Source organism: Felis catus, chromosome E1, assembly GCF_018350175.1.
Source record: "Felis catus isolate Fca126 chromosome E1, F.catus_Fca126_mat1.0, whole genome shotgun sequence".
Taxonomy (NCBI): Eukaryota; Metazoa; Chordata; class Mammalia; order Carnivora; family Felidae; genus Felis; species Felis catus.
The window spans coordinates 5,873,065-5,885,715 of NC_058381.1; the positions used below are offsets into that span (position 1 = coordinate 5,873,065).

At 41.8% G+C, this 12,651-nt stretch overlaps 1 protein-coding gene across 4 annotated transcripts in view; it reads left to right on the plus strand.

Annotated features, from left to right (window-relative positions):
• DNAH9 (dynein axonemal heavy chain 9) overlaps positions 1-12,651 on the plus strand; it is a 334,028-nt gene that overhangs the window by 180,851 nt on the left and 140,526 nt on the right. For all 4 annotated transcript variants that reach the window (XM_023244531.2, XM_045045039.1, XM_045045040.1 and 1 more), the window contains 2 exons: positions 7,410-7,571; positions 11,896-12,092. In XM_023244531.2, coding sequence (XP_023100299.2) covers positions 7,410-7,571; positions 11,896-12,092 — 359 coding nt within the window. The remainder of the gene's footprint in view (positions 1-7,409; positions 7,572-11,895; positions 12,093-12,651) is intronic.

Here is a 12,651-nt window from a genome sequence, read left to right on the forward strand (position 1 = left end):
GGCTGGATGCCTGGTAGGAGCCAGGCATCACCTCCTTCCAGTGTGACCTGCAACTCAGGAATTCAGACCCTCTCTACACTTCCCTCACTCTGTCCTGACCAGGACACCATCTGAGAAAGCTCCAAGTGGCAGAAATCATCAACTGCTCCTGTCTCAATGCCACACGTAACTAAGGTGGGGCAGAATTTGTGCTTGACGTGCTCATGTGGGTGAGTAGCATACCTCACTGTAAGGGACAGTCCAGGAAGTCGGGGTGCCTGGTGGGTACTTCTCCCTGCCCTCTGCATCTCATACGGCTCATACTGAGGAGAGCAAAGAAGAAGAGAGGTCGAGATGTGTGTGGGGGTGGGGCCCAAGGGACCTAACGGAATTTCTTCCATTTTTAAATTTTTTTTTCAATGTTTATTTATTTTGGGGACAGAGAGAGACAGAGCATGAACGGGCGAGGGGCAGAGAGAGAGGGAGACACAGAATCGGAAACGGGCTCCAGGCTCTGAGCCATCAGCCCAGAGCCCGACGAGGGGCTCGAACTCACGGACTGCAAGATCGTGACCTGGCTGAAGTCGGACGCTTAACCGACTGCGCCACCCAGGCGCCCCTCTTCCATTTTAAAAAATACACTTTTATTAGAGTACAACATATAAGTAGGAAAGCCCACAAGTCACAGGCACACAGCTTGGTTAGTTATTACAAAGCCATCACACCTCTGTAACCACAAGAAATGGATCAAGATCTTCAGATCAAGAAATAGAACATTCCCTTGGGGCACCTGGGTGGCTCAGTCTGTTAAGTGTCTGACTTCAGCTTGGGCCATGATCTCGCAGTTTGTGGGTTCAAGCTCCACATCAGGCTCTGTGCTGACAGCTCGGAGCCTGGAGCTGCTTTGGATTCTGTGTCTCCCTCTCTCTCTGTCCCTCTCTTGCTCATGCTCTGTCTCTCTCTGTTTCTCAATAATAAACATTAAAAAAAAAAAAAAAGAAATAGAACATTCCCGGCATCCCTGAAACTCCTTCTCCTTTGTCCCTTCCATTTGGTTTTTCCTCCCCTCCCGGAGGTAAATACTGTTTGGATTTATAACACCGTAAGTTCTTCTGGCCTGTTTTTGGACTTTATGAAAACAGAATCATAGGGCAAATATTAATTTGTATCTTTGTTCAATAATGCATTTATGCTTATATATACAATCATGTTATTGGTAAAAAAAAAATACTAGTAATAATTTCTTTCTTTCCGGTCCTTAAATCTTACAATTTCTTTTTCTTGTCCTATTGCGCTGGCTACAACCGCCAGTATGATGTTGAAGAGAAGTTGAGAGAGCTGCCTCTTGTTGCATTCCTAATTCTAGGGGGAAGAGCTTTTTTTTTTTTTTTAATTTTTTTTTTCAACATTTATTTATTTTTGGGACAGAGAGAGACAGAGCATGAACGGGGGAGGGGCAGAGAGAGAGGGAGACACAGAATCAGAAACAGGCTCCAGGCTCTGAGCCATCAGCCCAGAGCCCGATGCGGGGCTCGAACTCACGGACCGCAAGATCGTGACCTGACTGAAGTCGGACGCTTAACCGACTGCGCCACCCAGGCGCCCCGGGGGAAGAGCTTTTAAGAGTGTGTGATGCTTACTTTAGGTTTTTGTGGATGCTCTTTGCCAGATAAAGAAACTTTCTTCCTGTGTGTAGTCTAAGAGTTTTAACCATGAATGTATATTGAAACTTAAGTGGTTTTTCTGTAGCTTTTGTAATAATTATATTGGTTTCTTATTGTTTCTGGAAATGTGATAAATTACATTGATTATTTTTAATTTTTTTTTAACATTTATTTATTTTTGAGACAGGGAGAGACAGAGCATGAACAGGGGAGGGTCAGAGAGAGGGAGACACAGAATCTGAAACAGGCTCCAGGCTCTGAGCTGTCAGCACAGCGCCCGACGCGGGGCTTGAACTCACGGACCACAAGATCATGACCTGAGCAGAAGCCAACCGCTTAACCGACTGAGCCACCCAGGCGCCCCTACATTGATTATTTTTGAATCTTAGCTCACCTTTGCATTCCTATAGTGAACCCAACTTAATTACTGCATGTTGAGCCTTTTATATTTTGCTGGGTTCCATTCTCTATTTTTTTTAATGTTTATTTATCTTGAGAGAGAGAGAGAGAGGGAGAAAGAGAGAGAGGTAATGGCAGAAAGAAAGGGGAGAGAGAATTTCAAACAGGCTCCACGCTGTCAGTGCAGAGCCCAAGGTGGGGCTTGATCTCATGAACCATGAGCTCTTGACCTGAGCCAAAATCAAGAGTCAGAGACTTAACCCACTGAGCCACCCAGTCACCCTCCATTTGCTATTTTTTAATATATTGTTTGCACCTCTGTTAATAAGATTGTCCTGTAATTTTCCTTTCTTCCATATCCTAAGATTATGAAGTCCTCATTAAGTGCATTGGGAAGTGGTCTTTCCTACTCTCTGGAAGATTTTGTAAAACACTGTATACGAGCCTTCCTTAAATGTCAGAAGAAGTTACTGATGAAACCATCTGGAGATTTTTTATGGCCAGTCTTACGCTCTGAGTTCAACTTTTTTTGTACATATTAGACAATTCAGATTTTCTGTTCATGTGTCAGTTGTGGTAAGATGTCACTGTCATCAATTTCTACCTTATTAGCATACAGTCATTTATAACGTCCTGTGACTATCTTTTAGATATCTGTTGTATCTCACATTATGTCCTCTTTCTTAAAACTGATACTATTTGTGCCTTTTCTCGTTTTCTCTTTTTCTCTTTGATCGGGCTTATTAAAGAGTTATCAATTCTGCTAATCTTTTCAAAGAAACTGAAAAGTATATCAATTTTTTTTTACCTTGTTTGCTGTGTCTATTTGATATCTGCTTTTATCTTATTAATAAATACTGTATAATCTCTTTCTTTAGGTTTGTGATTAGGCTTCCTTTTTCTAGCTTCTTGATGTGTCTAGTTCGATCATCAATTTTCAGCCTTTCAGCTCTTCTAAAATGTTCATTTTAAGGCTATGAATTTATCACTATTGTATCACTATTGTATCATGCAAACTTTTATATGTTGTATTTTTATTATCATTCACTTCATAATATTTCTTAATTTCCCCTGTGATTTCTCCTTTAGCTTGTGGGATATTTGGAAGTGTATTGCTTTGTTTTTCAAAATTGAGAGATTCTCTAGTTATCTTGCTTTGTTTTTCAAAATTGAGAGATTTTCTAGTTACCTTTCTCTTGTTGATGCTCAGCTTAATTTCACCATTTCAGAAAATATACTCTATTATTTTATTCCTTTGAAATATGAAGTGTGTTGAGACTGGCTTTATGTCCCAAGATATGACCAATGGGCACTTTTTAAATAGTGCTTTCTTCAGATGCCACGTGTAGTTAAATCAATATGTCAACTAGGTCAAGCTTGTAAATCATGTCATTGAAATATCTCATATCCTTACTGTTTTTTTTTTTTTTTTTTTTTTTTTTACTATGTGCTCTGTCCATTTCTAAGAAAAGTATGCTAAAATCTCCCACTGTTGTTGTGAACATGTCCATTTCTCCTTTTATTTCTGTCACATTTGTTTTATATGTTTTGAAGTGGTGTTATTAGGTGCACATACATTTAGAATTAGTATATCTATCTAATGGACTGCCCTTTTACTTATTATTAAATATTCTGCTTTATTTCCAGTTTCTTATCCCAGCCTTTTTTTCTTATATTTAAAGTATATCTCTTATAGGCAGCATATAGTTGGATTTTTAAAATCGAGTCTAATAATCATAGTCTTTTAATGAAAATATCATGTTCATTCATATTTGATTTGATTTTATATAATAATAAATTTAGGATTAAATCTATACTGTTTGTTTTCAGTATGTTCTAGCTGTTCTATGTTTTCTTTCCCCTCACTTTTTGTATTCTATCAAATTAATCACTTTCTGTTTTTTATTTTCTCCCCTCTTAGCATGCAGTACATCTTTTTACTCTTCACCTAATGATTATCAAATGCATCATTTGATTCTTTTGTAAATGAGCACTTTATCACTTGCAAGGGTCTTAGAGCAATTTATATCCCTCCAATTTGATTCTATTATTATTTTTAAAATTCAGTGTGTATTGAAAACCCACAACGCATGAATACTTTTGTCTTTGTCAACATGTACTTAGGATCACTCACATACTATCTTCCCACTTCCCCTATCCCTGGTGCATTTCTGTTCTTCCATTTGGAGTCATTTTCATTTTTCTACCTGAAGCTCTCCTGTAGATTTTAGTGGTGTTTATCTCTGCTAGAAAATAATCTCTCTGTTTTTATTTAACTGGAAATGTATTTATTTCTTATTTTTTAAAAGAATTGGGGGGGGGCGCCTTGGGTGGATCAGTCAGTTAAGTGTCTGATTCTTGATCTCAGCTCACATCTTGATCTCAAGGTTGTGAGTCCACACCCAATGTGGAGCCCAACTTAAAAAACAAAAACAAAAACAAAAAAACAATTCTTGGAGGGGGTTTAGAAGTCTAGGTTGGCAGCTATGTTTTTTCAGCTTTTCAAAGGTATTATTCAACTGTCCTCTGGCTTTCATTGTTTCTACGGAGGAAGTCTTAAGTCTTACTTTTCCTTCGACAGTACCCATATTTTTTTTCCACCTGCCTGCTTTTGAGATTTTCTGTTTGTCTTTGATTTTCAAAATTTTCACTATTCCCAGGATTTCTACGTGGTATGTTCTGTATTTATCCTGCTTAGTGTTTGCAGCACTTTTGAATCTTGATGTCTTTTCTTTTCAGGTGTCTTTTTCAGTTTTAGAGAAGTCACAATATCTTTTCAAATGTTACTTCTGCTTTTTTTTTTCTAGTATTCTAATACAAGTATATGAGACCTTGTCACTGGGTCTCATATGTCCCTTATGCTTTTTCTTTTTTCTCTTAGTGATTCAATCTGAATGTTTCATACTACTCTCTCTTCCTGTTCACTCATTTTCTTTTCAATTCTGTCTATTCTGCTGTCAACTCCATTGATTAAGTTCTTAATTTCAGTAACAGTAATTTGGGGTAATTTTTAATTTGACAATTTCCATTCGATTCATTTTTAAGTTTACTTATTTATTTTGAGAGAAAGAGTGTGTGAGAGAGAGAGAGAGCACGCGCGTGCGCGCGTGCGCGTGTGTGTGTGAGCGAGCAAGGGAGGCACAGAGAGAGAGAGGCAGAGAGAGAATCCCAAGTATTCTCTGTGCTGAGAAGACCTCACAACCATGATATCACAACCTGAGCACCCCTGATTCATTTTTAAAGGCTCCACTCCTTTGATGAAATTCTTTACCTGATGTCCCCTAATTTCTTGGTCATTTTAATCATAGTTTTGTTAAAGCTCTTGTGTCTGATAATTCCAATACCTAGATCTTCTGTGGGCTGGGTTTTTCCCCCCTGATTTGGTCATGTCTCCTGGTATTGCCAGTAATTTTTGTTTGATGGCCAGACATTAGGAGTTTTAAAATGTGCAGGGGTGCCTGGGTGGCTCTGTCAGTTAAGTATTCAGCTCTTGGTTTCGGTTCAGGTCATGTTCTACCAGGTTCATGAGTTCAAGCCCCGAGTCAGGCTCCACACTGTCAGGGCAGAGCTATTCAGATAATTTGAGGGTTTATATGATGATATTTTCCTTCAGAGATTACACACTTCTGCTTCTGGCCAGTAGGTACCAGGGATTGAGGAGTTGAAGTTGCGCTTGTTTCTGTGAGGACTGAATGATTGTGACTCACTCATACTCCTGATGTATCACCATTTGAGAAGCTCCCCTGAGGTCTTTAGCCATGAACCCCTTCTTGCTAATCCCTGAACTTCAACCTTCACCCTTCCCACCACTTGAGATGAGGTAACTTTGCTCAGCATCTTAACCTTTCACTTGTCTGTCTCTCTTTGGTTTCTGAACCTATGAGCCATGACTTGTGAATTGGAAAATGCCTGAAGGAAAAAAAAAATAGTACCAAATTCTGGGTTCATCTTTCTTCCTTCTCTTCCCTAGTATCGTAGCCCCTTGAGTCCTCACTGCCTTGGTGGCTCCCTAATGCCTCTAAAACGATGAAGCTTTAAAGATAAGTTCCCTAGGGGCGCCTGGGTGGTGCAGTCGGTTAAGCGTCCGACTTCAGCCAGGTCACGATCTCGCGGTCCGTGAGTTTGAGCCCCGCGTCAGGCTCTGGGCTGACGGCTCGGAGCCTGGAGCCTGTTTCCGATTCTGTGTCTCCCTCTCTCTCTGCCCCTCCCCCGTTCATGCTCTGTCTCTCTCTGTCCCAAAAATAAATAAACGTTGAAAAAAAAAATTTTTTTTAAATAAAAATAAAAAAAGATAAGTTCCCTATCTTTTGCAGTTGACTTCAGCGGATTGGTTTGTGATCAGGTATTCTGCCACGACTAAAAGCAGAAATCTCGACGTAGGGCACATCAGAGAAAGTGCTGTTGGACAGGAAAGGAGGTGCCATGGAACACTTCAAGAAAGAGATCACTCTCGAACTGGATCTTGAAATATGAGCATAGCCAGAAAAGCAAAAGGCACGAAGGCACAGAAAGTATGCAGCGCCAGAAAACAACTTGAATTTGGTGAAACCGAGATCTAGATTTTATGGGAAGTGGTGGTCATGAGGAACTAGACCGGTAGTCCTATTACAACCAGAACTTTCTGCCGTGCTCATCCTGTTGGTAATGAGGGATAATTACATGGCCCCTTTTCCTCATGATAAAAAAAAAAAAGGAATTGGGGGGAAACACAGGTACAGATGAGTTTCAAATTACAGGACTTGTTGAGGTCATTCAGAGACTCTCATCTTGGTTGTCTCCAGTTTTCAATGAAAAATGAGGCTGAGACGTTAGCTAATCGTAGCAGAGAGGTGAGGTGACAGAGAAACTTGAAAAGGATAGTAAATGTTTGGGATGATCCCTGTGGTATACGGAAGGGGAACCCTCTAAAGATGAGTAAAATGGATTACTGACCTGCAAAGGTTAGCTAGAGTCACCCTTTGTCATCGTTCCGACTTTACATAAACAGTTGTCACCTAGACTGGTTCTCAAACCGGTACTTAGGGAGTTGAAACACGGCAGAGAGGCCACCTGTCTCCTCACTGTGGCTGTTTGGAATGCAGTGATCAAAATTCCAGGTCCTCAAGGTTTTGAAACCTTGCTGAGACCACATACTATATATATGCCATTAGGTATGCTTCCTGTCTTTCTGAATCCCAATCTCCACATTATACCAAATGGATGTAGGAGAAGTTATATTTTTGTAGAAATTGTTTATCATGGTGGTCACATGAGTTTTACCTGGCGAAACTTCTAGTCCAGTACCTGTCACGTACCTGGTTTAATAAGTTGTAGCTGTTGTAGTTTTAAATTGTTATTCACATTATTTTTGGTCTACTCTCTATAAAGGGCATTCTCTTCTCCTCTGTGGAATGTGTAAAATCCACACAGGACCTCGTAAAGCTCTATCTACATGAATCAAGTCGGGTTTATCGGGACAAGATGGTGGAAGAAAAGGACTTTGATCTTTTTGACAAAATCCAGACAGAAGTGGTCAAGAAAATTTTTGATGTGAGTATTGCCCTGAAAAAAAAATTGCTACATATTTGAAAAATAAATATTTCTGTAGGCGATCACCCAAATGATAAAACCTAGCTCAGAAATGGGGTGAGGTGGGGGGCGGGAATCAGAGATTAGATAGGGAAAGAAAATCTATCATTATTTTGCTGAGGTGAAAATGGCAGGACAAGAAAAGACATAAATTACCATAGAATTTCAGTGTTGGGAGGGTCTGTGGATTTCATGTGATCCAATTCCTTGTCCCATACTCACTCATGTCAGTAGCATTTCTCAGATTGGTCATCCCAGTGGATGCATCCTTGAAAATGCATAATCTCATCTTTCCCAGGGGAGCCATTCTGGAGCCACTAATGACTAGAAATTTGAAGCAATTTATTTTTTTTTAAGTTTATTTTTTTATATTGAGAGAGAGAGAGAGGCAGAGAAGGAGAGAAAGAATCCCAAGCAGGCTCTGTCAGCACGTGGGGCTTGAACTCACGAACCATGAGATCATGACCTGAGCCGAAATCAGGAGTCCAATGTTTGACTGACTGAGCCACCCAGGTGCCCCTGGAAATTTGGAACAATTTTTATTTTTTTTTATTTTAATTTTTTTAATGTTTGTTTATTTTTGACAGAGAGAGAGAGAGAAACAGAGCATGAGTGGGGGAGGGGGAAAGAGAGAGGGAGACACAGAATCTGAAGCAGGCTCCAGGCTCTGAGCTGTCAGCACAGAGCCCGACGTGGGGCTTGAACTCATGGAACGTGAGATCATGACCTGAGCCAAAGTTGGATGCTCAACCAACTGAGCCACCCAGGCACCCCTGGAACAATTTTTAAATTCGGAAGCTTTGGAACAATTTTAAAGTCTGGAATTTTTTTCTTTTTCTTTCTTTCTTTCTTTCTTTCTTTCTTTCTTTCTTTCTTTCTTTCTTTCTTTCTTTCTTTCATTTTAATTTATTTGAGGAGAGAGAGTGTGTGTATATGAGCAGGGGAAAGGGGCAGAGAGAGAGGGAGGGAGAATGCGAAGCAGGTTCCACACTCAACACAGAGCCTGATGGGGGGACTCGATCCCATGATCCTGGAATCATGACCCGAGCCAAAAACAAGAGTCAGTCGCTCAACCGACTGAGCCACCCATGCACCCCAGCTGGAAATTTTTTCTAATGATGATCTAAAATTTATTTCCCTGTCCACTCATATTAAGTCTACATGAAACACTTTCAAATATTTCAAATAATATGTCTTGTCCTTCCTGGGTCTTCTTTCCTCCAGACCAAATAGCCTCTGTTCTTTTAGCCACTTCTGACATGGCTTGTTCTCAAACCCAGAGAAATTTGCCATCATCTTGATTACTTTTCCATCAGTTCCCCCCTCTGAGATCGTGGGGTCTGATTTTTCGTCTCACAACCCAACTGGGGTCTGGCCCAAAGCAAAATCATCATTCCCTCTTCTTACATACTATAATTTTGTTACCATTTCCCAAAATTGTCCTCCTAAACTGTTGAACTACGATATACTCCTTAGAAAGAAGGTATCCATGATAAAAATAAGTTGAGAAAGTGCTTCATATTCTATCCCTCTCTTGGAAATACATCGTGCTTTCAGCACATTCAAGCCCCCAAAATCTTGAATAACCCTGATTCATTTGTCATTCCCCACATGTACGAGACCCTCAAACCCTTTTCCGTTCATGAAACTTACAAATAATTTGCAGAACGAATATTCCACAGAATATGCCTTGGAAAGCGCTGATCCACAAACGCAGCCTAAGATCATGTTACACTTCTTTGTGTCACAGTTACCCCCACAGCTAACACTGAGCATTCTGGAAGTTGACCCAAACTCCCTAGTTTCCACTCAAGCCACTTGCCCTCTCTCGAACTTAGAAATAACCAGAACTTGTATTGAAATGTACCGTGTTTCCCTGCTCGCCTTGTTGGGTCTAGCACCATATTTGGTCCTGACACCAACCTGGGTCTACCTCTGAAGATACTTCGAGTCCATCCCAACCTACATGGCAGCCTTCTGGATCTTGGACAGCCTTTTTAAGGAATTTATCTCAGCCTGCTCTTTACTAATATGAACACCCTGAAATGCCTCCCCTTACCACTTTTCTGTGCCCCGCTCTCACACCTTAGATGCCCCTCTGAGCATTGTAGCATTTGCCAATTTACGTGTTCATGGTTGGCTCTGCACACACACCTTGACTACTTTCTCCAGCCAGTCTGAGCTGGCACTTTAGACGGACAACTCTCAGCCTTTGAAATCGAGGTTCCTCTGTGGGTCTGTGTCCTAAGGACGCATTCTTTTGATCATAGACCCAGATATAATTAATACCATTATCCTTCTCCAACAACCTCTGAAATGCCAGCCAGAATCACCTCCGGCCGCATGAAATCTTGGTATCGGTATTAATGAAAGGTTGCCGGATTTCCACCAAGGAAGTGACACGGTCCTGTTTCCACCATTAAATTCTTAACGTTCTCTGAGAAGTGGCCCTTGTGTGATGTGGCGTCGCTATGAAGAAGTCTTTGATTCACCGGGTGCTTGGTTTTCCTCTCCCTCCTGCACCGCCTGGCTCTGATCAGAAAATCTGAGACACATTGTTTTGTTCATCAAAGAGTCTTTGTAGAGTGGGCTTTTCAGAACTTCACTTCAGTCCTTCCTCTGCTAGATCATTCATGTAAATTGACTGCTATCAGGACCAATTCCCAGTATATTAGCCCATGTTCAAACTGGGTAAATGTATTCCCACATCACTTTCCCCACGTGCTTCCTGCAGCTAGCAAGAATGGCTCGCCTGCATTTCATTAAATCTTATCCGAGTGTCTGGGCATTTACTGCTAATGTGTGGCAAAGGCAGAATGGTTTAAAGGCTTTCCAGGGCCCTGAAATCACCTTCAAAATACAATAGCTCTTTGATATTTAACTCTTGCCGTTTCATTCTTCTTATAAACCAGTCCTGGTTTCTCTGTCCATGTGACTGTCGAACTCACTTCCCCTCTATTAAGTTTGATGCATCTTGCCCATGGGCTTACAAAGCCAACCCTAAGGGACTCATCTCCTGGGTAATGTCCTTGCTGATAAACAGCATGTGTGTTACCTCTTTGGCAGGTGGTTCTCCCAGTCAGAACGTTGGGAGAAAAACACAATGGCAGTGGGGATAGTTGCTCATAATGGTACAGCTCTAGGAAACCTGTTTTTTCTCAACTTCCTCCTGCCGCCTTTCTTCCTTTCGAAGTCTCTAGCATTCAGGTTTCGGTAAGTAAGTATACAATGGAATACTACTCAGCAATGAGAAAGAATGAAATCATGCCATTTGCCACAACGTGGATGGAACTGGAAGGTATTATGCTGAGTGAAATAAGTCAGTCAGAGAAGGACAGATATCATATGTTTTCATTCATATGTGGAACTTGAGAAACTTAACAGAAGACCATGGGGGAAGGGAAGGGGAAAAAAAAAAACAGTTACAAACAGAGAGGGAGGGAGACAAACCATAAGAGACTCTTAAATACAGGTAACTGAGGGTGGATGGGGGTGTGCAAAAAAATAAATTAAGGAAAAGATTAGCTGCCTCTTTGATGCTTGGAGGGCACCTTGGTGGTAAGGAGACATAGATGCCGTATCTTTTTAATTAATTGAATTGTACTAGGTATTCATTAAACGTGGTTAGGTCTGCCCTGTGGGCAAGAATTAACACACAATAGGCTCATATCTTTAGGAAAATTGTGTACCATGTACACGCAGGGGGCTCTCCTGTGAATGAACCAGTCACCTAAGGATGGCTCATGGCACATTTCTCAGAAACCAAGTTCTCTGGGCTGAGCCTGTGAGGCTGGGGCTGGTAGCCTACAGTGGGGTGTCTCACAGGAAACAGGAAAGGATATTTTAGGACACTGCTGTGGATTGGGAAGCAGGACTTGTTGGAATGGGTGCGGGGGAGATGAGGCCACTGGTGCATGGACCCCTTCACCCGGCACTGGTCGAAGAGCCGCTGCTTAGCGTAATCTGTCCCTGTGTCCCCATCCATTCCTCTGCCCAGACATGGGCTCTACCTGTGTATGTGGGAGGGTCCCTCCTACCTTCCGGTTTCCACTCTCAGCCCACAAGGAATAACAAACATCACTCATGACTTCATGGAGCTAGTAAATGAATGTTAAACATCCACTTCATAGAAGCTTCTCAAGAAAAAGACAGTGTTGGAAGCAGGACTGATACTTAATTTGCAGGGTGTGTTCAGAGAGAAAAAGCACATGAGGGGTCTTCAATCTGTATGGAACCAGAATTGAGTCTGTAAGGAGGGTCCTTAACGCCTGTGTCCCATCACCAGGGTATTGATGAGACGGCGGAGCAGACCCGAAGCCTAAACATATATTGCCATTTTGCAAATGGTATTGGTGAACCCAAGTACATGCCTGTACAATCGTGGGAACTTTTGACCCAGACTCTGGTGGAAGCCCTGGAGAACCACAATGAAGTCAACACGGTGATGGACCTGGTTCTCTTTGAGGACGCCATGCGCCATGTGTAAGTGTGCTTCCGTTCTTGCCTTTCCTCAGTTGCCTCGTCTTCCCAATGTCAGAGGTCTCATATGGGCATTTCAGGACACCTCCCTAAAACCAGAAAAAAGCAGCTATGCGTCTGCCCTGAAGGTCAAGATGGCGGCCGGTAGAGCAGCGGCTGCGGTGTCTGCCACTGGCCCTAGGGGGCAGCAGGATGCTGAACTCAGGCAGCACTGGATGTATTTCCTTGTGTGTCATTTACAATCCCTGGGCATGACCACAGTGACACCAAGGGAAAATTTAAGATCGTAAAAGAGGCACCAGAACAGCTCAGAACCCATATCCCCACCCCATACCGGTCGAAGGGCCAACTTTAGAATAATGAGATTGAAGATTTTTGTTTACGTGCTCACAGATTTCAAAAATTGAATACCCATCTTAAATGTTATTGCCATCAAATGAATCACTGAGAGTAGTCACCAAGCCTCCCAGACGGTTTATACTCACACCAGTGCTGTCCCTGTATTGCTCTACATTCCCTGGTTCAATCACACCCACCATCCCTCCCTGCCTTCCAAAATCTT